This window comes from Corapipo altera, unplaced genomic scaffold (genome assembly GCF_003945725.1).
Source record: "Corapipo altera isolate COAL_440 unplaced genomic scaffold, ASM394572v1 268, whole genome shotgun sequence".
NCBI classification, from domain to species: Eukaryota; Metazoa; Chordata; class Aves; order Passeriformes; family Pipridae; genus Corapipo; species Corapipo altera.
In genome coordinates this window covers 5,128,034-5,149,344 of record NW_020884901.1, presented here as the reverse complement: position 1 = coordinate 5,149,344, position 21,311 = coordinate 5,128,034, and the positions used below count along the sequence as shown (strand labels likewise).

The following is a 21,311-nucleotide window of genomic DNA, read 5'->3' as shown; positions in this document are numbered from 1 at the left end:
GCTGGGAGGGGAACAAGGCAAACCTGTTACACCAGCATGGGCAGGGAAACCTGTCCACACCAAGAGATAGAAATGCTCCACCAGTTCCAGAAAGATAAAGGCCAGAAATACGAGTTTTGTATTATGATGGTACATTTGAATAAGCCATGCAAAAAACTATGACAAGATATCAAAATTTGTGTGGACAGAGGCTCAAGACAAAACCTAAATAAAATTCTAGATGCTTCTAGAACAGGACTTCCTTTGACTGTCTTTATTGTTTAGCCTGAAACTCTCCAAGGCAGGGACTGCCACTTACATTATTACTTTCAGTTGTACAGTGCCCAAAACAACAGGGCCTGCAGCTTGGCTAGTCCCTAATTACTAATGTAATTAGAAATGACAGGAGCTTTAAGAGCCCTTTATGCTGAAGTAGATGCTGGAAAGCTCAGTAGTTCTCAGTCTCAAAAAATAACTCAAAATGACATTTATAAGTTGCATTACTAGCCCTTATTTATTCAGTTTGCATAATCCATTTCTGAGCAACACAGAAGCTGGTAGGAGTTTTCCCTCAGCCACGCTGAGAACAAGACCATGCAGATCTGTTTTCCAGATATGGGCCTATTCCTGTAAATTCTCTGTGTTTACCCCTCCTGTTGTTATGATTCAGAACACTCCCAGATTCAGCTCATAATTCCAAGCAGAGGTAATTCCCTTTTTAGAAAGCCAAGATTTTGTTCAGAAAACCTCAATCCCACTTGAAAACTGCCAGATTAGCTGCTAAATGACTGAGAAACTACATAAAGGAGATAAAATAAACCCCTAAACTACAGTTCAATCTAAGCCCTTTTCTCTGTGTTTGTTTACTTATGCAAAGAAAGAAAAATCACAACTTTCAGAGCAAGTACAAGCACTTCCAGCTTCCAGGGTAGAGCAGGAAGAAGACCTACCTTTCCTCCCAGTTATCACCCATACAGCTGCTTCCCTTTGATTTTATAACTCTACCCATATCATCCATGTCCAAGATAAGGAACGTGGATCCTGCTTGTAACCTCTCATACACTGGGACTGAAACAGCACCAGGAAAGGAAGAGGACACACCTTTCCTTGAGGCCATCACCATCACAGCTGTTTCCTTTCTGCTCTTACAACACTGCACAGGTCATTCAGACACACAGCTTGGGACCTGGGTGCTCTTTAATGACCCATCAGTCCCCAGAGGGGACTGATTAAGAACTGATAAACCGTAATAAAGTGTAATGGCCCTGGCCAGCCCAGCCTGGGGCCTCTGCCCATGCACCCAGGAGCTCCATTTAAGCTCTGGTCTGAAAGCCCAGCTGTTTTTCCCCGTTTTGCAGGGGGTCCTGACTGCAGCTCAGCCTATGCCTGGTTATAAACCCTGTTGATGTGGAGCCTGGCTCACATCTGGCCTTTTTGCAGACCTGCCTCATCCCTGTGGATGCACATTGTTAGGCTGTGACTGACCTTAGTTACCATCACCCAAACTGCAGATTGACCTCTCAGCTCAGCCTTGCCCTTGTCTCATGGCTGTGAACTCACCAGGTGACCTGGATTTTCGCTGTTTCCAGCTCCAGCCCCAGGTGTGCTCTTCTCTCCTTGCCCCAGGACTGAGTGGCTCCTGCTCTGTGTCTGTTTTATCTTGCTCATCTCCCCACTCCATACTTGTACCAATCTCAATAGTTGGCCATAATACATGAAAAAAAAATTAACAAAATCTGTGAAGGGTTCTAATTAGATTTTTTTTTTTGTTTGCTTAAAATGACAGAGTAAAGAAAAAGATATCCAGGCTAAGAATAACTCTATGTGCTGGAAGAGTACATTTAGAGCATAGAGAATCTTGTCTGGAAGCCACAATGAAAACATATCAATATAGTGATGAGAGTTTCTGTTAGGTGATGGACAGCAGCTGGTTTGCATATTGATAGAGATGTAAATTTAGGTACAGGCATCTTTTAACACAAAAATTCTTAGAGAATTGGATACACAAAGAAAGTAAGCATGTTATAAATTCTATTTTCAGGATCATTTAGTGTAGGTAAGTGGAGAACTTAGTTACTACAATATCCTAATAGGTGCAGAAACATTGAAAAAAAATAAAGATCTTCAGACAGTTTCTAGTCTGTGGCATAAAAATCCCTGATTTCTCTAAGGAATAATCCTCAGACTAAGAAAGGCTCTTCAGATGAATCAATACCCAGAACTACAGGGAAATGCAACGTGCTCTTTGACCACTGAAGCAGTCAAAGTGTGCCTGATCCTTGGGAGTGGAACAAGGCAGGACACCCTGTGCCACAGCTGTGGTTGCAAAGCAGCTGTTTCTTAGGAGTCAAAACTCTCCAGGTTTCCCACGTGGTCCGTGCACAGGAATTGTAATCATTACAACATAAAAAAAACCCCTCAGAACTAATTCCAAGAAAATATCTGGACAAGAGTTTTTTAGTATAAATCATCTGATGTTTGTAGTTCCATACGTTTCTTACAACCTGTCTTGTGTAGCTCCGTGCAGCGGAAGGGCTGATGCTGCCAGGACATCTAGTGGCACCCACGTGTACTGCCCAGAGAAAGAATATTACTAGAAAAACAGATTCTTTTCCTGCTTCCAGATATTTTCTGGTACCAGTCCAGGTTTCGTTGGCCGACGGCAAAATTTCTGTGTTTATTTTATTATCTAAGAATATAAAAGGGGGAAATGAAATTGCAAGAAGAAATGTACGGTAACATCTGAATCACCTTTCTAAATAAAGATGGGACATTCTACATAATCTTGATAAAATAAAGGTCAAGGCTATTTATTTTTCTCTGCCTTTTCACCCTTATTTGCATTTTGCTATTCACCTGGTCCAGTCCAATTGTTTTTCTATGTCTAGGCAACAGAACTTGCACTGTTGTTACTTCATACACTGAAAGGGAAAATCAGAATGTCTGAATTCCAGGAGCTGACAGCACAGGGCTCCCCAGTGAAGAACTACATTTATTTACATTCATTGCTTCCCATTGCACAGTCCTTCAATATTTTTTTTTTTAGCAATGTGTTAACCAAAAAGACATTTTAATTTCTGCTATTCTTGTTCACTCAGCTTCTTGTGTTACCCTCAGTTTGAGCAAGAAAAGTCACAGAAAGCAGGTCCAATCTGCTTGTTGTTTCATTTTTAAATGGGACTACAGCTGCTAGTTAAAATGTTTGAATAGCTGCAAAACTGTTCCTGTAAGGAAGCAGAAATCCTTTTCTTCGTTAATTTTTTTTTTTTAGGTAATATTAAAAATCAGTACTCTAATCCCAGCTCCAGAGAAGCTGAAGGGGGATTGCTCATCAGCAGCTGGAGTGCTGGTGTTGGAAATGATGTAACTTTCCTAATAACTTTCCTAATAACTTGTCTAATTAATTGTTTTAATTAATCACAAGCAGTGTGATTTTCCACTGTAGCCAGCATTTAACAAGGTTTGTCATAAGCTGCTATTGTGAGAACACAGTTTGGGAAAATTACTGAAACCTTACGTTTTGCTAAACCAACCTCGACGTGCTTCAATGAACAAAGCCCAGGAGAAAGAGAGATATTGCTGAAATCGGACACAAGGAATGCAGAATTTATGGACTACAAGGACACTTTGCGGTGACAGTAGGAAAAGGAGGAATGGCTTCAAATGGAAAGAAGAGAAATTTAGGTTTGATATATGGAAGGAATTCTTCCCTGTGAGGGTGGGGAGGCCCTGGCACAGGTTGCCCAGAGAAGCTGTGGCTGCCCCATCCCTGGAAGTGTCCAAGGCCAGGTTGGATGGGGCTTGGAGCAACCTGGGCTAGTGGAAGGTGTCCCTGCCCATGGCAGGGGGTGGAATGAGATGATTTTTAAGGTCCCTTCCAAACCAAACCATTCTGTGATTTGCCTGAACAACTTGTGTTCATCTTTCACATATTTATAGTTATGACACCTCTGCGTATCATTTCCATCTTCCAGGTGGGAAATTACAACAAAAAAAGAGCAAGGGTGCTTATCGATCCCAGTCATAGGGAAACCGCTGGAAAACTCTACCATTTTACAGGGTTTTCTGGACACCCGAATGCCTCAATTCCAACCATACAAGACCCAGGGGGTCTTCCAATTCCTAAACACGGGGGAGTGGGATAGTCTAAATGATGCTTTGAACGTGTAGCAGAGCAGCTGCCGGCAGAGAGAGCAGCGATCCTTAGGGACCCACCCACCCCAAACCATTCCAACGATCCCCGACAGGGAACGTCCCTCACGGGGGCGGGGGGGGGGGCGTGGGAAGGCGGGTGTCACATGACGCTCCCTCGTCACGTGATCCGCCCTGACCCGGAAGCGGCGCGGGCCGGGGACGCTGACGCTGGAACAAATATGGCGGCCCGCGGCTCTGGGGCCGCTCCGGGGCCTCTCCCGCTGCTCCTGTTCCTGTTGCTGCTCCGCGCCGGCCCCGCCAGCGCCCGCGTCCACCACCTCACCCTCAAAGTAAGGTCCGCGCCGCCCACGGCCCCGCTGGTTCTTCCCCCGGCCGTGCTGGGCTCCCTCAGAGGGGAGTGGTGAGCGCGGCCCGGCCCTGTCCTGCGCGCCTCCCGACGCCTCGGACTGGTCTGCCCACCTCTCCAGCGTCGTCCCGTTGACGGCCCTGACCCTTCTTCCTATTCGCTTCGCTCTGGGGTCCCCCGCTGCGCCTCAGCCCGGCCGGGCCCGGCTTTGTTCTGCTTTTGCCGTTACTCTCTCGCCCCTTGTGCCCCGTATCCCCACAGCCCCGTCCCTGCTTTTTCAGCCGCGGGTAAAACGTGTGAAGAGGCCTCGGAACTGCAGTGTTTTGAAGATGTAGCTGCTTCGCGTTCTGTTAAAAGCGAGGCAGAAGGCTGGGTGTGATAAGAGAGAGGGGGAGGCTTCTGAAAGGGGGTTGCCATTGAATTTCCTCTTAACTAAGTTTTGCCTTCCTGTCCTGGTCACCGGCCACTCGACTTTAAAGGGTGTTTGGCTGCCTTACTGCCCTTCCAGATGTAGCTGCTTTGCACTGCTCAAGCGATTAGCAAAGGCAGGGGAAACTGGTGCTGGCAGCTTTGTGTTTGGTTCCACGCACTGCTGGGTGTGCTTCTGAAGAGCCTCGTGTGGTGGTGTGACTGTATTTGAGAAAAACTAGTTATTCAGGGCCTTGGATGGGAAGTTCTGGAGGTCACCGTGAACGTGTGCAGCTCCTGTGGTGCTTTGCCCAGAAAGCTGCACGTTTTCCACGACAAAGGAACTGTGAAATTGGGATGGTGCTTTTAAGGACCTCTGTGTAACTCATGAAGGCTCTGTAAGGCTTCAGAATGATAATTTTGTTTGTCAACAACTTGCAATATTTTACCAGTAGAAAGGTTGGAAGTGCTTAATAAAGTGGTAAATGTGTTGCTGTGCTCTTGTACCAGTTTAGAGAGTCAGAACTTTGCAGGAATTCCCCTTCAGCCTTTGGGTTACAGTGAGTGTTGGGGGATGTTCAGACTATGTAGTTGCTTAAAGTGCAACCACATGAGTATTGTTCTGCTTCAGGAAAAGTAAACTTCTCCCTAAACCAGTGAATTAGGAGGTTTGTGCTGGTTACATTATTGTTTTGAGGAATCTGTGACAAATGGTTGAGTGCTGAGGAGTTTCTCCCCGGGGGGATCCTTTACCCTTATGTAGAAAACTTTCAAACTTGCTTCGAGCAAATGTTCTCAGCAGCAAACCTTTGGCTTCAAGTCTGTGTTAGGGTGTCTTTTCACTGCCTGGATCAATTACTAAGCCCTGTTTACTGGATTTTCCCACCAGAGTGGGGTGTGCTTTTAGTTTTGCAGGTGTTTTGTGCAAGTTGCAACACTGACCGCCCAAGAGCTGTGAGGAGTAGAAGTGAGTTAATGCCTTTATCCACCCCCTGTATAAACATGAGCTTTATTGTTAGAGCACAGTCTCTCCCTTTCTGCTTCATCCCCCTCTTTACAGCCTTTATGTAAACATCAGGCTCCAACAACTGAGCCCTTTCACGGTGAGGTCTCCTTTCTGGTGTTTTTGCCATTGGCTCCTTCCTTAGTTGTAAGTGTGCCTTGACACTGTGCCAGGCTAAAGGCCTCAGCTTTGTGGGAGTGTGTGATATTAGGTTTCCTCAAAAAAGCTGCTATTGCTTAACTTAGAACAGCTTCTTTCTTGTATCTTTGTAATTAACGTGCTAAGGTGAAGCTCTTTTGTTGTCAGAAAAAAAAAAAAGCAACAGTCTGTGCAGTTTTCTGTTCTAAAAATAACTATTTTTATACAAATGTACAGTTTATTTCTTCTGAGTTAGAGAAGTGATTTGCTTGAATATTGCTGTTAGACTAACCTTGACAGAGGAGACTCTCTTCCTTAGTAGCAATTGTTGTCAGCCTAATTAGTTTAATGAGACATGAAAAAAAAACCCTCATTAGTAACCTAACAAAAAAACCCTACAAAAATTGGATGGTGTGGAAGACTGGCAGAAAGAATTTTCAGACGATTCCAGAAGTAGCTGGTAGTTGGAATGTTTCTCTTGGCCAAAAATTAAATTTTTTTTGTTGTTGTTGTCTTAACAGTTCAATGCCAGAACATTGAAGCCTTTTGTTTTGCATAATGCAAATTGTCCCAGAGAATGAGGGAGTTGGTCTGAGCCTTTGTCAGACACGGAGTTAAGTTTAATGTTAGTGAGTAACCAAGCTACAGATTCCAAGAGAAACCTCTCAGCTGGCAACACAGTGTTTAACAACTTGGGTGCTGGAGTATTCACTTGGGTGGGTTCACACCTTTGTTGTGAACTTAAATATTTCTGAGGTCAGTAGAGTGATTATAAATAAAAGCTGGGTTCTTTCAACCCCTTAAACCTCCCGGGAGAGGTGAGACCATTATTGGTAAGCCAATGTCTTTAAGCTGTCAATATGTGGAGCAGGAGATGCTCTTGCTGTTGCTTGGTGGCAACTGGTGACAGTGTGTTTGTGTGGGGGATCATGTAAAGCTGAAGGATTTGTGAACTAAATCTGTAAACTCTAAGCACTCAAAGCTGAGATAAAACCAGGGAGGAAAGTGATGTGTGTTGGATATTAATTATCTGGGGGGGGGGGGGAGCATATCAGTAAACTTAGTAAATACACTTAAATTGAACTGAACAGCTCTCACAAGTGCTCTGGATTAAGAAGCTGTTCATGTTTGCAAGGTGCAAAACACCTTGTGGCTGGGTGACACTTTATCCCCCCCATACTCCCCTCACATAATCACCCAGGCAAATGTTTCTGTGCCCAGACGTGGTTAAATACATGTGCTGTGCTCTGTAAAGAGCCAGTATTAACTTTCTGTTCTGACTGGGAAATTACATCAAAAGCAGTGTTAGAGGAGCCAGGTGGGCTCTTGTTTTCAAGCAGAGTCAGTGACCTAGAACCCAAAAACAGCAGAGCTTAATGCTCTGTTGAACAAAGCATCTGCTGGCAGTCATGTGTCACTTAACTTTTTTTTTTCCTCTTCTGAGCATTAAGGGAACCATCTGGTTATTTGCCAGGTTAGCTTGATTCTGTTAGGGTGATCTTATTACAGCTGGATTACAGGTTAGCTGTGTCAGGATTAGTGTCCTGCTATCACAGTGAGTGAGATTTATGCATCAGGAATGTTTTATGCAGAGATGTCAGAATCAATACTGGGGTAGAGGAAGAGGGAACTTTTTGTACTTGTACAGTTCCTAGCTCAGTCTTCCAGGACCTTCTCCAGAACAGTTTGTCAGCCTTTAGCAGCTGACTTCTCTTGTTAGAGGACTCTGCAATGTGATTATCTTTTCCTAGATGAAGCAGGAGGAAGAAACAATTTTTTTATTTTTGAAACACTTGACAAGTTGTCACTAAATCACATTTTCAACTTGCTTTTTAATTTCTGTTGCTTTGTTTCTGCTTTTCTTCCAATTAATGACCCAGTAAGTTTGAGGGTCCAGCTGCAGACCTGTTTATTGAGTTATGAATGCAAAGTAACTGGGATATGACCTTTTGTCATCTGATGTGGCAGCTGTGTGTGATTTTGACTACTTTTCATGTGATATCCTTAAAGCTCATTGTACTTGAACCTTTATGAGCTGAGCAAGGCAAGGGATCAATAGCTGCACTTTCCTTGCCAGACTGAGAGGAAGGAAATTATTCTGCAGCTAAGACTGGGAGCAGAGGAGGATGTTGGAATTTTCCTGCTAGAGAAACTAACCCAAGTAATTCTAGTTTTGATATTTATTCTACTCAATTTTTTTAATTATTTTTATTTTATGCTAAAAATTATTTGGAGGAAAAGGACTACATAAGAAACTTTCTCATCCACACCATACACGTAGTTTGCCATTGTGTGAGGTGCTTGACTGTCCAAACATTGACCCTGCCTAGCATAGATGATCTGATGGGGTGACAATGCATTTTCTAAACACTTGGCCAAAACCCAGCTGTGGGTTAGGTCAGATCCCTAAAGTCATTTAATGCATCTTCAGTCTGTTGCAATGACAGTAGTCAGTGTTCAAACAATAGCTGTGTTGATGTACCTATGGCTTCTTTTGTTTTTTTTTTAGTAGCTATATGTTGTTTAATTAGATGTTTAAATTCTTCTGGACATTCCAGTTGCATATTTCCCAGTAGTATAGCCAGGCAGTTAGCAGAGACATGTTTAAGTTTTTACTGTTCGGGATATTGGAAAAGTTGGTCCATTCCAGTGAAATATCTGAAGGTATCCTAAAGAAATTTGCTTTTTGAATATTCAGGTGAAACATCTAATTATACAAGTGTCAATCTGTCACACTGCTTTCCCTTTGACTGCAGCTGCAGATGATTTTGCATGTGATTTGTAAACTTGCTTTCCTTTCTTACAGGATGATGTGAGGCAGAAAGTGCACCTGAATACCTTTGGCTTCTTCAAGGATGGTTTCATGAGAGTCAATGTCAGCAACCTTTCCCTGAAGCAACTGAGGGGCTCTGACATGAAGGGTTTATTAGTAAGTTCCTTTGGGTCCAGGGACTGTGGGAAGCCTCCTGTGAAATCCCCCTTGCACTGGAGACCTTTGGTTGTCTGAGGTGTCAGATCCAAACTGGGGGTGCTGTGGTGCTGTTGGCTTTGCTCCCCTCTGTGAGCCATTGGTGGGGATATGTATATTGAGATTTATCCTTGAGCACTCTCCATTCTGCTTTAAGGATGAACTTTTAACTTATTAGGTCTTCTGCTGAGCTCGATGCACACATCTATAACTTATATTGAACACCAACTTTCTAAGCAGTCCTGTGATGTTTTTTTCATGTTGTGTCCTGTTGCATTGCAATTCATCATGTGGTCATTGTGTCAGTAGGTTTCCAGAACAGTCTTATTTTTAGAGAACTCTAACATTACTTGATATATTAGGGATTTTAATGGAGAGACTGAAATGCTAGGTTGGAAAACAGATCTGAGTTCTTACTCTTCTGCACAGTTCAGCTTCCTTATTGCTAAAGGTGTTAAATGTTTTTTGTCAAGCAAAAACACCTGGAACAGTATTGAAATAAGTGAAAAGGTTCAGGGACACAAGTTACTCTAGATGTAGTTTGGTTTTGAATCAATTTATGTTTTTTTTTCTTGGTGGATGTGGATGAGGCAGCAAGTTTATTATATTTGAAAAATTTTTTATGTCTGGTTAGATGATGAAAAAAATACCTGGATTCTGCCTTAAATGTAGGTTGATTTATTTAGAAAGCAGTATCTTTGACTCTTTCAGTAATGGTTTGGCTTCAGTTTGACAGATTGTTCTCAATTGTCTCCTAGGTTGGGTTCAGTTTGGATCGAACAAGGAATGACGGGTTCTCCACTTACCTGGTAAGAGTAAGACAAGTGAACTTGCTCTTCTCAGCTGGGACATCTCATAGTCTGCCATGCTCTGGGAATGGTTGGAAGAAATAAAAAAAAAGGGGTGGGAGGAGGACTTTAGGGCATGGGCAGGATGTGAAGGATAATTTGGTTTTACAACTTGCTGAGCTAAGACTGGTGACCTCTACCTGGGGGGGGGAACATGTCCCATTTCTTATAAACCAGAGGGTGCTTCAGAGATGCTTTGCTCATGTTACCAGGATGAAGAAGTGGATTACTGTATCTTGAGAAAGACACCAGAGCCAGATGTCTCTGTTGTAATTTTACTTCTGGAAATTGAAAGGAAAGTGTGAGTAAATAGTGTACATGACATTTTAAAGTTACATCTTTAGTTGAAGATAATGTAACCCTTGAGATATTTTTTTAAGGGCTTGGAAAGCTGCTACACGTGTAATTTGCTTTTTTTTTTTTAAGGGTTTACTTGAGAGTAAAAGTAAGAAATCTGCAGTGTAAAATGGTCCAAGAATTCTTGCTGCATGTTGAAGGGGAAAGGGAACATCAAGTGACAGCAACCTACCCTAATTGTGCTGAAGGAATGAAGCCTTGGGTCACTTTTGCAGCTCTTGCACTGAATGTGCCATTTTATTGTCTTGACTTATCTATTTTATGGAAGGATCTTTGGGGGTGGGTTGCTTTTTCTTGCAAGAATATCTCAACTGTTTGTGTGCAAGCATAGTTTCTAAGGAGACTCTGGTTACTGAAGCTGAAGAACTTAATTTTCTTCTACTGTTGTTGTATTTGATGTAAAGTGTGACTTTTCCCACAGTTCAGTGCCACATTGCTGTAAGTCACCATCTGGTTCTCACCTGTTCTCTGTCTAAAAAATACAAGTCAAGAAAGGTTGATTTTCCTTTATTTGTTATGTGTAGGCTGTGACAAATAGCCTCTTTATGAATGTTGTTTTACTTTCAATTTGTAATAAAACCTCTTGTTTGTTTTTTTTTTTAGTGTGAAGGTACAGTTCTCTGCAGAAGCTGCTTCTTTGTTACCTAAAATTTCATTCATATCTGAGGAAAATGTTACTGCCTTAAGTACCAAGCCACTAAAAACTTCTGAACCAAGCAGTGATTCTGATAAAAACCCTTCAAAGACCAATGAAAATACAGATGGCAAAGGTAAGACAACTAAAACTGAGCTGTGTGTGCTCTCTCTGTTCATTCCTCATTGCTGTCCATCCAACACTGTGTTGTGGTCATGTTTTGGGGTCCCCTTGGGCTAGAACTTAGTGCACATCTTGTGTGGATCTGTGCACAGAGCTGCCTTTTGGGCTGGAGTCTCTCCTGCTCAGTGATTTGTGTTTACCAGTCCTGTTGATCCAGAAGAGAGATAATGTGAGTACTGGAGACCTTCAGTGCCTTTAAGGAGGGGTTGACAACTTGGTTGTCTTTTGTCTGGCAAAAAGAAGGCTAAAGAGGGGAATTTTATGGCCACACCAACTAGTTGACCAACTAGTTGAAGGAAGGTTAGGAGGACAATGATTTCAAACCATATTTAGTAGTGACACACATTGCAACCGGTTTCTGTTTCCCCTTAAGTCTTGAGTGTCTCAGGAGGGAAAATAAATAAAATACCTTCCCTAGGTGGGTATTCCAGCATTGTAGCAGATCACTTGTGTAGGTTGTAAACCTTTATCTTTTGAGGTTTTAAACACTTGACTGAACAAAACTAGGGCCAATGTGATACAGTATTGACACCAGGCATGCTTTAGTCAGAAGTTGGATTAAATATCTCCAGAGGTCCCTTCCAGCCAATATTTGTACAAGTCTGTATGTCTCTAAAGAGTTGAGATCTAGTCTGTCACTTAGGGGAGGGAGAAGTAACTGTGCTAGTAATCTTTTCTTGGAGGCACAAATCTTTGTCTGGCATCCACACCAGCAGACAAAACAGTTTTATAATCTCAGCTCGAATGGGATTAGCTCCTGTTATCCCTTCCTGGCAGAGTTTAGGCTTCAGATCAGTCTGTTGAGCAGTCTGATCTGAAATAGTCTGAGTCTGTCTTGGCCTGTCCTGTTCACAAGCTTTGATGCCATTCAAAAGTTTGCACAGCTGTTCTAAGGAGTCAAGAACCAAGAACGGATGGCACTGAAGATAACTGATCTGACAGCTGTAGTTTTGCTTTTTCTGGTGTTAAAAGGTGTAGCATGGACAGGGGCAGTGCACTGAGGTGTGGGAGCCAAAAGCAAAGCTTAAGTCTTGAACTTTTGCTTCCTCATAGAATGGGATGTTGGAAAAGCTTCTTATAGGAGTAGAGTGAAACTGTGAACTCGACATGGTGCTCTACTGAAAGCTCCTATCAACTCAGGTTTCTTAAGTTCAGAACAGATACTGGCTTGGCAGGTCACCTCTGCTTTTAGTAACTTTGGTTTTTTTGCTGGGACCTTACTTAATGTAAAGCTAAGAAGTTTTTCCTACCCTAGGGTTAATTAGGACTTCCACGTGTTTGTCAGGCCATGTATTAATGTCCAGGTTGAGATTAGTCAGTGAGATAAACAGTACTCAGTCTTAACATTAAAAGTCATGGCTGTACCTACATCTGGTGTTGGTCACCTGCCTCCTGCAGCACTGGCATGGGAGGGGTTGGAAGGGTTTCTGGGGTAGGCTTTTGTAGAAGGTGTAATTGTAGAGAAGCCCATGCTAGCATCTGAGGATGTATTCAGAATGAATGCCAGCTGTGGGAAGAGTTCTATGAGAGTAAGGAGAGAATCTCTGTTAATGATTATCTAGGAAACTGCCACGCTGACAAGTGCAGGAAGATGTGAGTAAGGTATTGGCCATGTGCCAAAGGTGAGGATGTCTCAATGCAAGCACTCTAAATGTACCATTAATACTTTTATCTCTAGATAAGAAGTCCGAACACAGCACCGCATCCTCCCAGGTAAGAAGCTGTCTGCACTTCTCTTTCAGAAAGAATCTGGGGGAATATTCCAGTATAATCAGCAGTGTAAACACAGCCTGAAAGTGGAGAGTATTTGCTGTTGCTCTCAGTCTCCACTGTAAATATACAGAATGCAATTTTCGTTGTCTGGTGGATGTAGCCAAATGTGTTGGTTACCTGCTTAAAAAAATCTAAAGGTCTCTTTTCCTTTTCCCAGACTGTTATAGAACAAGAACATCCTGTTCACAACGATGGGGGAACTTATTCATTTCAGGTAGGGTGTCTGTCAGTGCCTAAACTTAATGTGTGCAGACAGTTCCTCCACTGTACTACTTTGGAAAGTACAAGTCTGGTGTAGATGTCTCTCTGATAGCAAGAGTCCACTCAAAAATTTACTGAGCTAAGAATCAATGATGGAAATCTCTCTGTGTGGGAGCTGCTTTTAAACTGGCTTTGGTGTGATGCTGTTCTAAATATCACAGTGTGAGCCTCAGCATATTAAAGTTCACTGTGATGCCACTAGTGCATACAAATTACTAATAATAAACTGCTGTGACCTGACTGATTCAGGGGGAAGATATTCTGTATGAAACCAGATTAATGCTTTATTTCAGCAGCCTGGTTCTCTTGTGATGGTTGGTTGCTATAAAGCAACACACTTTAAATTCTGTTATCTGACACAAATCTCATTTCCAGAGCTATCACAATTTGCATAGTTGGGGGAGGAACAGAAAAGCTCCTTATGCTTCAGGGCATGTATTATCAAAAATTTATGCTTCACCATGTTAAATATATGACAGTTTTTGTTATCTCTTCTCTGTGAATTGAGTTAAACACTGATAGTTAAAAGACTTGGAAAACCAAGAGTGCATAATCCTAGATAGGTGCAATGATTTTGCATATTGAATTCTGTTGAAATTTCCAGATATGCTGATATCCCCTAGAACAGCATGTTTGCTGAAAGGAACCAAGTGACCCCAAATGACTGAATTCTTTCATGCTTCGGTAGAGATGGCTTCTTACCAGGGCAACCCTCTTGTGAATGAGAAGAATGCTGACTTTCCTATTCTTTAATTGCAGTTCTTTTTTAACATCAGCTCTGATAGCCAAGAGGGGCTCTACAGCCTCTATTTCCATAAGTGTGTTGGCAAGAAGGGGCCAGCTAATGATCAGCTGCGATTCAGTCTCGATGTGAGTATGGCTTCTAAAGTAGAATTAACTCATTCACTTAGACTGAAAGGTGCAGCTTTCAACTCCAGAGTGTAACTGAGCCCACACTGCACCAGTGTACATATGGGGTGGGAAGTGATTCAGAGTTGGGCCTCAATCCCTGCAGAGGCATTTCTGAAGGAAGCAACTACTGTAAAAATAATTAAAATACTCGTTTTGTAGAAATGTTGGAAAATCTGAAGAGTGACTGTGGGGTGGGTTCAGTGTACACAGTTATTGTGACTAGATGCTGTAAGGGGATGGGAGCTAAAACAGCTGTTTATGTCTTGCTGCACTCAGGGTCACTTTTTTCTTTACATTGTTGCACATATTAAGGCTCTTGCTGCAATCTAAATTGTTGGTATTTGTGAATTCAGTGTTATGCTTGTTCTGGCCTAATTAAAGATGTGTTTTTATGGTGTTAAATGCATATTTTAAAGGCAATATGTTCTAACAAATGTCTCATCTCTTTTGATATCCAAGGGTTTGGTCCTGTGTTTGTTTGGGCATTATCACATCTTGGGTTTTCCCCTTTTTTTTCTCTTTCCTGTGCTCATGCTGGTGTAAAATGAGCCAGTCTGTTATGAATCCTCTCACTGACTGAGCTAACTCAGCCAGATCAGCCCCCTGAACTGCTTTTTACATGGTAGTGGTGATGCTATTGCAAGGGAACCTGTGGGTGATAAAACTTAGCAGCCCTGACTTAACTCAGACTGGGCTACTTTAAATCTGCTGCTGAAGTTTTATGTTTAGAAGATCAACTTTTTTAATTGCTGTTTGATCCGCTGAAGAAATTGGAAAGAGAAGAAAACCTGGTTAACTGACCTGCTTGGATGTACTTAGAGTTTCAGTACTGCAAACTAGTCCTAATGCATTATTTTATTGAAGTCCTTGTACATGTAATCAAGCCACTTGGGGGCATAAATTGGATGCTAAATAATGCTTCTATTTTCTCAGTCACAGGGTAACAGGCTGGCAGCTTACTGTAGATACTGTTTCTGAATCAAAGGTGGGCAAGCTGTGAAGTTTGGGAGAGGGAACAACTATTCTTTAGGAAAATTACTTTGCCTTTCTCAGTTATGTTGCATAACTGAAAAGTTGTTTTTCAAGGAGATTATTCTTGTGGGAGTAATTTTGCAAAATGTTTTGAGAGTCTTGAGGATAAAGAGTTGGGTTTGATTTTTTTTTTTCTTTGAGTCTCATAACAGTTGCTGCTTCAGAAAAGCTCATTTTAAATGGGTGAATTTGATTGTGAACTGTAATTGTTAACTCAGTGCTTTTAAAAAAAAATCTTTTTTTCAACTGTGCACATAACACACCTTTAATATTCAGATAGAAATTACGGAAAAGAATCCTGAAAGCTACCTCTCAGCAGGTGAAATCCCACTGCCAAAACTTTACATTTCCATGGCTATGTTCTTTTTCCTGTCTGGGACTGTATGGATCCACATACTTCGTAAACGGAGGTAAGCAGGTTAGTTGGGTGTCAGTGACAAGTGGGGGCCTACCTTGTTTAGTTTTTATTTTTTATTCCTCCTCTTATAATGCCTAATTCATGGATTTGATCACTCCAAATATGGCTCAATATTGTTGTGCTTAATACACACAGTTTATATTTGAAAACTGCTTCTGTCAGTATCATTGTTGCAGACTGTTGTTATAAACTCTCATGTTAAAAATTCTTCATGCAGTGTACATATTAAACCATATTGTGACAAAAAATAGACAGGAGATTCCTGTAGTTCATGTCTAAAGGAGAACACTACTTGACAATAAATAAGAAAACTTTGATCACTTTTTTCATGTGGAAAATGGCTACTTATGGCAGTAGAGATCCATAAACATGTTGATTGCTGTTGAAAGTTATAGGAATTCTGAATTGAAACCCCTGCTGCTTAATAGTTATAACGTAGCAAAGGAAGCCAGCAGCACCTGTGGTTCTGTTTGGCTTTTTCTCTAAGTTAGCCTGAAGTTCACTTGGTGGCCTCTTTGTTGGTAGTTTGAAGTTCATTTGGTGATCAGATGATTTGGTATTCAGGGGTTCACCTGGTGATGTGGTGCAGGGACTTGGGCTGAAGGGTGGAGTGATACACATTTGAAGTGTGTTTAGCAAATTATCTAACAATTAAGATTATATATGCAGGATATGTGTATTAATTACTATTTTTAATTAACCCAAGTATAAAAATCAGGGGTTTAGAACATGTAGCTGAAACATTGTTCAGGATGTTGCAGAAACTGCAGTGTTCAAGGGAATCCTTTTACACTAATGGTCAGCTCAGCCTGGGGGTGACTGCTTGATGCTTAAAGGCTTTAAAGAAATCTCTTTTTACTCATGACTTTTAATTGATGCTCCTCCTTCTTTTCTTTCTTCCCAGAAATGATGTTTTTAAGATTCACTGGCTCATGGCAGCCCTTCCTTTCACAAAATCTCTGTCCTTGGTCTTCCATGCGGTACGTGTAATGTCACTGCTCAAGTAGTTCAACCTGGGAAAGTAGAAACATGGAATCCAGGGTGTGCTGTTAGAGAAATCTGCTTCAGAGAGGAGGGAGAACTGTCCTTAATACTGAAGCATTGGAAATGAGCTGCAGCAATTTTGGTGGAAATGATTCAGTTTTCATCAGCAAATTCTGACTTTAAATACGACTGAGATCATGGCCTGAAGTGTTGAAGCAGCAAGGGTTGAGGGTTTAATGAGCTCCACAATTTCTGATGTTTTGGCCATCTGAGGCTGGCCTGGAAGCTTGAGCTGTGCTGCTGCCTCAGCTGCATGGCTTGCTATGAATGTTAATAAATAGAAACCTTGATGAATGTTTGTAAAATTCAAGGGCACTACTGTAGGTGTATGGTAACAGACCTCACCTTATCAGCTCTAAGACTTTCAATAGATAAAGTCTCAGAAATGTACTGACTTTGCCTTTCCACTGGAAAGATCTCATAAACAAAGGTAGTGGCAATCATTTAATCCTTCAGTGTTTATGCCAGCCATGATCTTCACCTTCATGTTCTTGGCAAAATAGCTGCTACAAATATTTTTGGAGTCTAATGAAGTGAATTTGGCTTCCAGTGACACTAGAAAGCCCCTAGTTCAGGGAATGCAACTGAACATGAACAATGAATGAATAAATAGGTTCCAAATGCAGTTGATTCACTATAGCTAAGCATGGGAGTGTGTGGGAAGGATGTAGATTGTACGAGATACATCCACTAACTATTAAGAAATACAGCAAGTGGAAATGATCTCGTTGCTAAACAAAACTGGAATGAGTTGGGAGGAAGTGATCTCTGAATGTGACAGAGCTGGGTTTGCACACACTGGTTGGAAAATGAAACTCGAAGTGGTTGTCAGGCAGATCTGTTTTACAGAGGGTAGGGTGCTGAAGAGTAGCTTGTCAAGTGCTGTATTTTCTGCTTCCAGATCGACTATCACTACATCTCTTCTCAGGGATTTCCCATTGAGGGCTGGGCTGTTGTTTATTACATCACTCACCTGTAAGTATGTCAGAAGATGGATGTGATAGATTCAGACAATAGAATGAATTGCCTGTGGGGCTGCCTCCCTCCTGAGCAAACTGGGAAATTGTTGTCTTCTCAGTCAGACCACAGTACCAAAGAATCAGCAATCAGCCCTGAGTGAAGGGGAAAGCTCCACTTACAGAGGGCAGCTGCAGAGGATTGGCACTTCTGTGGGTGGAAGAGTAAAAGGATAACAAATGCTTTGCTTTCCTTTGTTCACACTAATATTCAAGTATCTAATTTGCTCTTGGTGTGAATGGTAAGAGGGCACAGCTGCCTGTGTTTGCTGCTGTTCACCATGGTGAATGGATGACTCCCCCAGGAAAAGATTGCATTTAATGACAATTGTGAATGAAGCCTAATACTGCTCTGTGGTACACAGTTGTAGGCAAGTACATCTGCTTCACTATTGTGGGATGGATAAGTGCTTGCCAAAATTATGAATAGCAAAGCATTTGTTTGGGTTTGTGGCTTTACTGGCTGTGAGAGAGAACCTGGGCAGAAGAGGAAGTGTGATAAAGTCTCTCACTGCAGTGTGTGTTTCTCTTGCAGACTGAAGGGTGCCCTTCTGTTCATCACTATTGCCCTCATTGGCACAGGCTGGGCTTTCATTAAACACATCCTGTCAGATAAAGACAAAAAAATTTTCATGATTGTCATCCCACTTCAGGTGAGGACTGAGGGGTGTCGATATTTCCTGTCTTGTGGGAGAACTGCTTTTGCAGACTGGAAAAGGCTGTGAGAACTTTGCATAATATCATATATTTACTGCTTGGTTTGGTTACAGTATAAGTTGAGCTGGAATTTCCTGGGCTATAAGTTACTTCTGTAATCCCTGTTTTTCCCTTTATATTGAGCATGAGGTAATGCTGATCAAATAGTTTCAGCAAATGAACAAGGGGCTATATTCATTCTGGGACAAAATTTGGGCTGGATAACAGTACTAAACTACAATGCAGAGAAATTAAATGAAAGCTGTTACTTCTGAAATGTCTCCTGAGTGACTTCTGGAAATAAAAATGAGAAAACCAAGACTTGTAGGCCTGGTGGGTCTGAGGGAAACATTCCCAGTGCGTTCAAAGTGATCAGTCTCCTGGTCCAGGAACTGAAGTACACAGGAGAGCAGCACTTCTGTTTTTTGTAGATAGAACAGTTTTTTGACCTTTCCTGGTGAAATCCCTTACCCAGCTGCAAAACCAGAAGTATAGAATTAGTGTTTGAGGCTCTTACAGAGCTCAGGTGTGGAGTACAAAAAATGGTTGATGACCTGTCTGAATTATTGGCTTAATTTAGAATTATGTGCTTAAACTATTGTCTGTATTTGCTTCTGCAGAGTCCTGCTTCTATATATAAAAACAATCAGATTTTGCTCTCTTTTTCTCTACTGATATATAGATCAGTAGATTCAGCACAGTATATAACAAAAGAACTATTTTCTGAACGTCAGCAGGAATAAGTCCCCATCAGTTTTATTTCCTGTAAACCTTGTGAAGATGTTGCTGAACGTGTGACTTCTTGATGTAGAGCTGCAGAAAAAGTATTGATGTTACTGAGTGGGCTTTTGCTGAACTGGCAAGACACATCTGGTGTCTCCTTGGGAGGTTTCTGAAGCCATGGAAGGTGTCTCATTGTGCAGGTGCTGGCGAACGTGGCGTACATTATCATAGAGTCAACAGAGGAGGGCACGACTGAGTATGGCCTGTGGAAAGAAATCCTTTTCCTGGTAGACTTGCTGTGCTGTGGAGCCATCCTGTTTCCAGTGGTATGGTGAGTTGCTGTATGTGTTGTGTGGTTGCAGAGCCCTGGTGGCTTGAGCTGTTTCTGAATTAATGGGCACTGACAGCTCATTAGAGCTCCAGATACTGCAAAGCAAAAGGAGTCAGTGGTCCTGTGGAGTCAAGCATTCTGTTGTCTTTTTTTAAACTTTATAAGCTTTGACACTTCAGTCTGGTGTTGTGGAAGACACTGGTTTGGGGATAAGGTAAGGTGGGTAGTGATGTAAATGTGACCAGCACAGTGCAGGCTTTAAGTGCTTTTGAAACTTGGAATTTTGCACAAGTGTTGATTCTCTAAATTGAAAGATGGGATTTTGCTTCACTGACTGAGATTAGAAACTAGACTGCTAAATTTTAAGACAATACTGTTGTCTAAGATCAGGGCTGCCTTCAAGCAGAGTAGCTGCATGTTTATTTGACTGTTGAGAAGAAATAATCCCACAGGGAGCACTTCCCCGCCCTTCCTTCCACTCTACTTGGCAAGGAATAATGTTGGTTATATAAAACCCGACCAAAACGCAGATAATTCAGATAAACACTATTGTTGCTTCTTGCCAGTTAGCCAGAACATTTATCTTCTAAATGCATTTTGTCTTAATTGGATAAACAGCTGGGTTTAAAGGAAGATATGAAGAAGCTTCTGTCTCCTTGGTTAGTAAACACAGAATATTCTTCTATTTTCTTCAGTATCTGTTTTTTTCTGAAATGCAAAATGTATGCAGAATGTATACAAATGTCTGGTAACGTGTCGTCTCTCCCAATGGTGTTACTCTAATTTTTTAGATAGCTCTGTTGCTCAGTAGATGGAAATAAGCTTCAGGTTGACTTGTGATGGTGGGTTTCAGCTGTCCTTCCCTTCCCCATTGTATTCTGTGGAAAGGCAGAGCCCTGCACAGTCCTGGTGGCCTTCTGCCAAGGCTGGGAAATGTATTCCAAGAAATTTGCCCTACTCGCTTGTCCTTTCCTCCTCTCCAGTCAAAATGCTGCAGCTCTGAGATATTTGGGTATGGCAAATAAAATTGCAGGGATAACAACTTTACTTGTAGTCAGACTCTGATTTCCTATGACAGAAGTGACTTCTACAGTTGCAGTTCTTGCTGCCTAGTACTGAAATCCACGTGTCCAACCCAGTGATAGGCTGGTGCAAAACTCACTTTCCATGAAGGAACTGTATTTGAAGAAGAAATGCATTTGGGTGACCTGTCCTATGACTGTTTAAAATGTGCAACCAGTGTTCCTGCATTGCCATGGTGCCAACATAAACTGGCAGTGAAGCCCCTGACATAAAATCCTTCCCCTTTTTCATCTGCGTAGTGTCACTGCAGCTGGTGGGATGATTCATGTGAGCAAGGTGACTAAGACTTGGCCCCTGGATTTCCATTCCTGCAGGGTAGTTTCTGTTACATAAGTTGCCTATGTAGATGTGTAAGCTGTAATCAACTATTTAAATGAAAAGAGCTTAAAAGAGCAGTAAGATGCCAAATGCTTGGCAGTTCTCTGAAGAGTGGCTCAGCTTTATTTTACAAGTGGAAAGCATTATGCTGGAAAATGCCCCAGTTTCTCACTCTGCTCTCTCCCTCCCTCCCACAAACCTTTCTGTAGGCTGAAGTGGGCTTTAGCAATCTGCTTTCTTAATCCCAAGGAAACAGAGATACTCAAGCTAACTGCCTGAGCTGGGGGCATGAGGGTGAAGCATGTGCAGTGCCAAGCACAGTTAATTCTGATCACACCCCAACCATAAAGAGCTAACAAAACTTGTCAGTGATCTAGAGGACTACAGTGGAAAGGGAGTGTAAAACTTATAGCTAATCTATTCTTTATTTTTATTTTTCAGGTCAATAAGACATTTACAAGAGGCTTCAGCAACAGATGGGAAAGGCAAGTAATCTTTTTTTTCTGCTTTATGCCTCATGTCATAATGCCAGAATTTCAAACATGTGATGCTAATTTAAAATATGTAAACTAAAAACTATAAATCTACACTATTTTAGTGTCACTCTGCTTTTCCTCAGTGGGCTCGTGGGAATAGCTTTTGGAAAATGACCTTTTTCATGTATTGCTTTGACTATCAGAGCTGC

The 21,311-nt window shown here is 41.9% G+C and overlaps 1 protein-coding gene across 2 annotated transcripts in view; it reads left to right on the top strand.

The window, feature by feature from the left end:
- The first annotated feature begins 4,317 nt into the window (after window positions 1–4,317).
- GPR107 (G protein-coupled receptor 107) overlaps window positions 4,318–21,311 on the top strand; it is a 32,933-nt gene continuing 15,939 nt past the window's right edge. For both annotated transcript variants that reach the window (XM_027649789.1, XM_027649790.1), the window contains exons 1-14: window positions 4,318–4,463; window positions 8,836–8,958; window positions 9,756–9,806; window positions 10,058–10,146; window positions 10,806–10,972; window positions 12,698–12,732; window positions 12,950–13,006; window positions 13,813–13,923; window positions 15,274–15,407; window positions 16,320–16,395; window positions 17,361–17,434; window positions 18,011–18,128; window positions 19,095–19,225; window positions 21,068–21,111. In XM_027649789.1, the coding sequence (XP_027505590.1) occupies window positions 4,353–4,463; window positions 8,836–8,958; window positions 9,756–9,806; window positions 10,058–10,146; window positions 10,806–10,972; window positions 12,698–12,732; window positions 12,950–13,006; window positions 13,813–13,923; window positions 15,274–15,407; window positions 16,320–16,395; window positions 17,361–17,434; window positions 18,011–18,128; window positions 19,095–19,225; window positions 21,068–21,111 (1,321 nt within the window). In that variant the 5' untranslated portion in view covers window positions 4,318–4,352. The remainder of the gene's footprint in view (window positions 4,464–8,835; window positions 8,959–9,755; window positions 9,807–10,057; window positions 10,147–10,805; window positions 10,973–12,697; window positions 12,733–12,949; window positions 13,007–13,812; window positions 13,924–15,273; window positions 15,408–16,319; window positions 16,396–17,360; window positions 17,435–18,010; window positions 18,129–19,094; window positions 19,226–21,067; window positions 21,112–21,311) is intronic.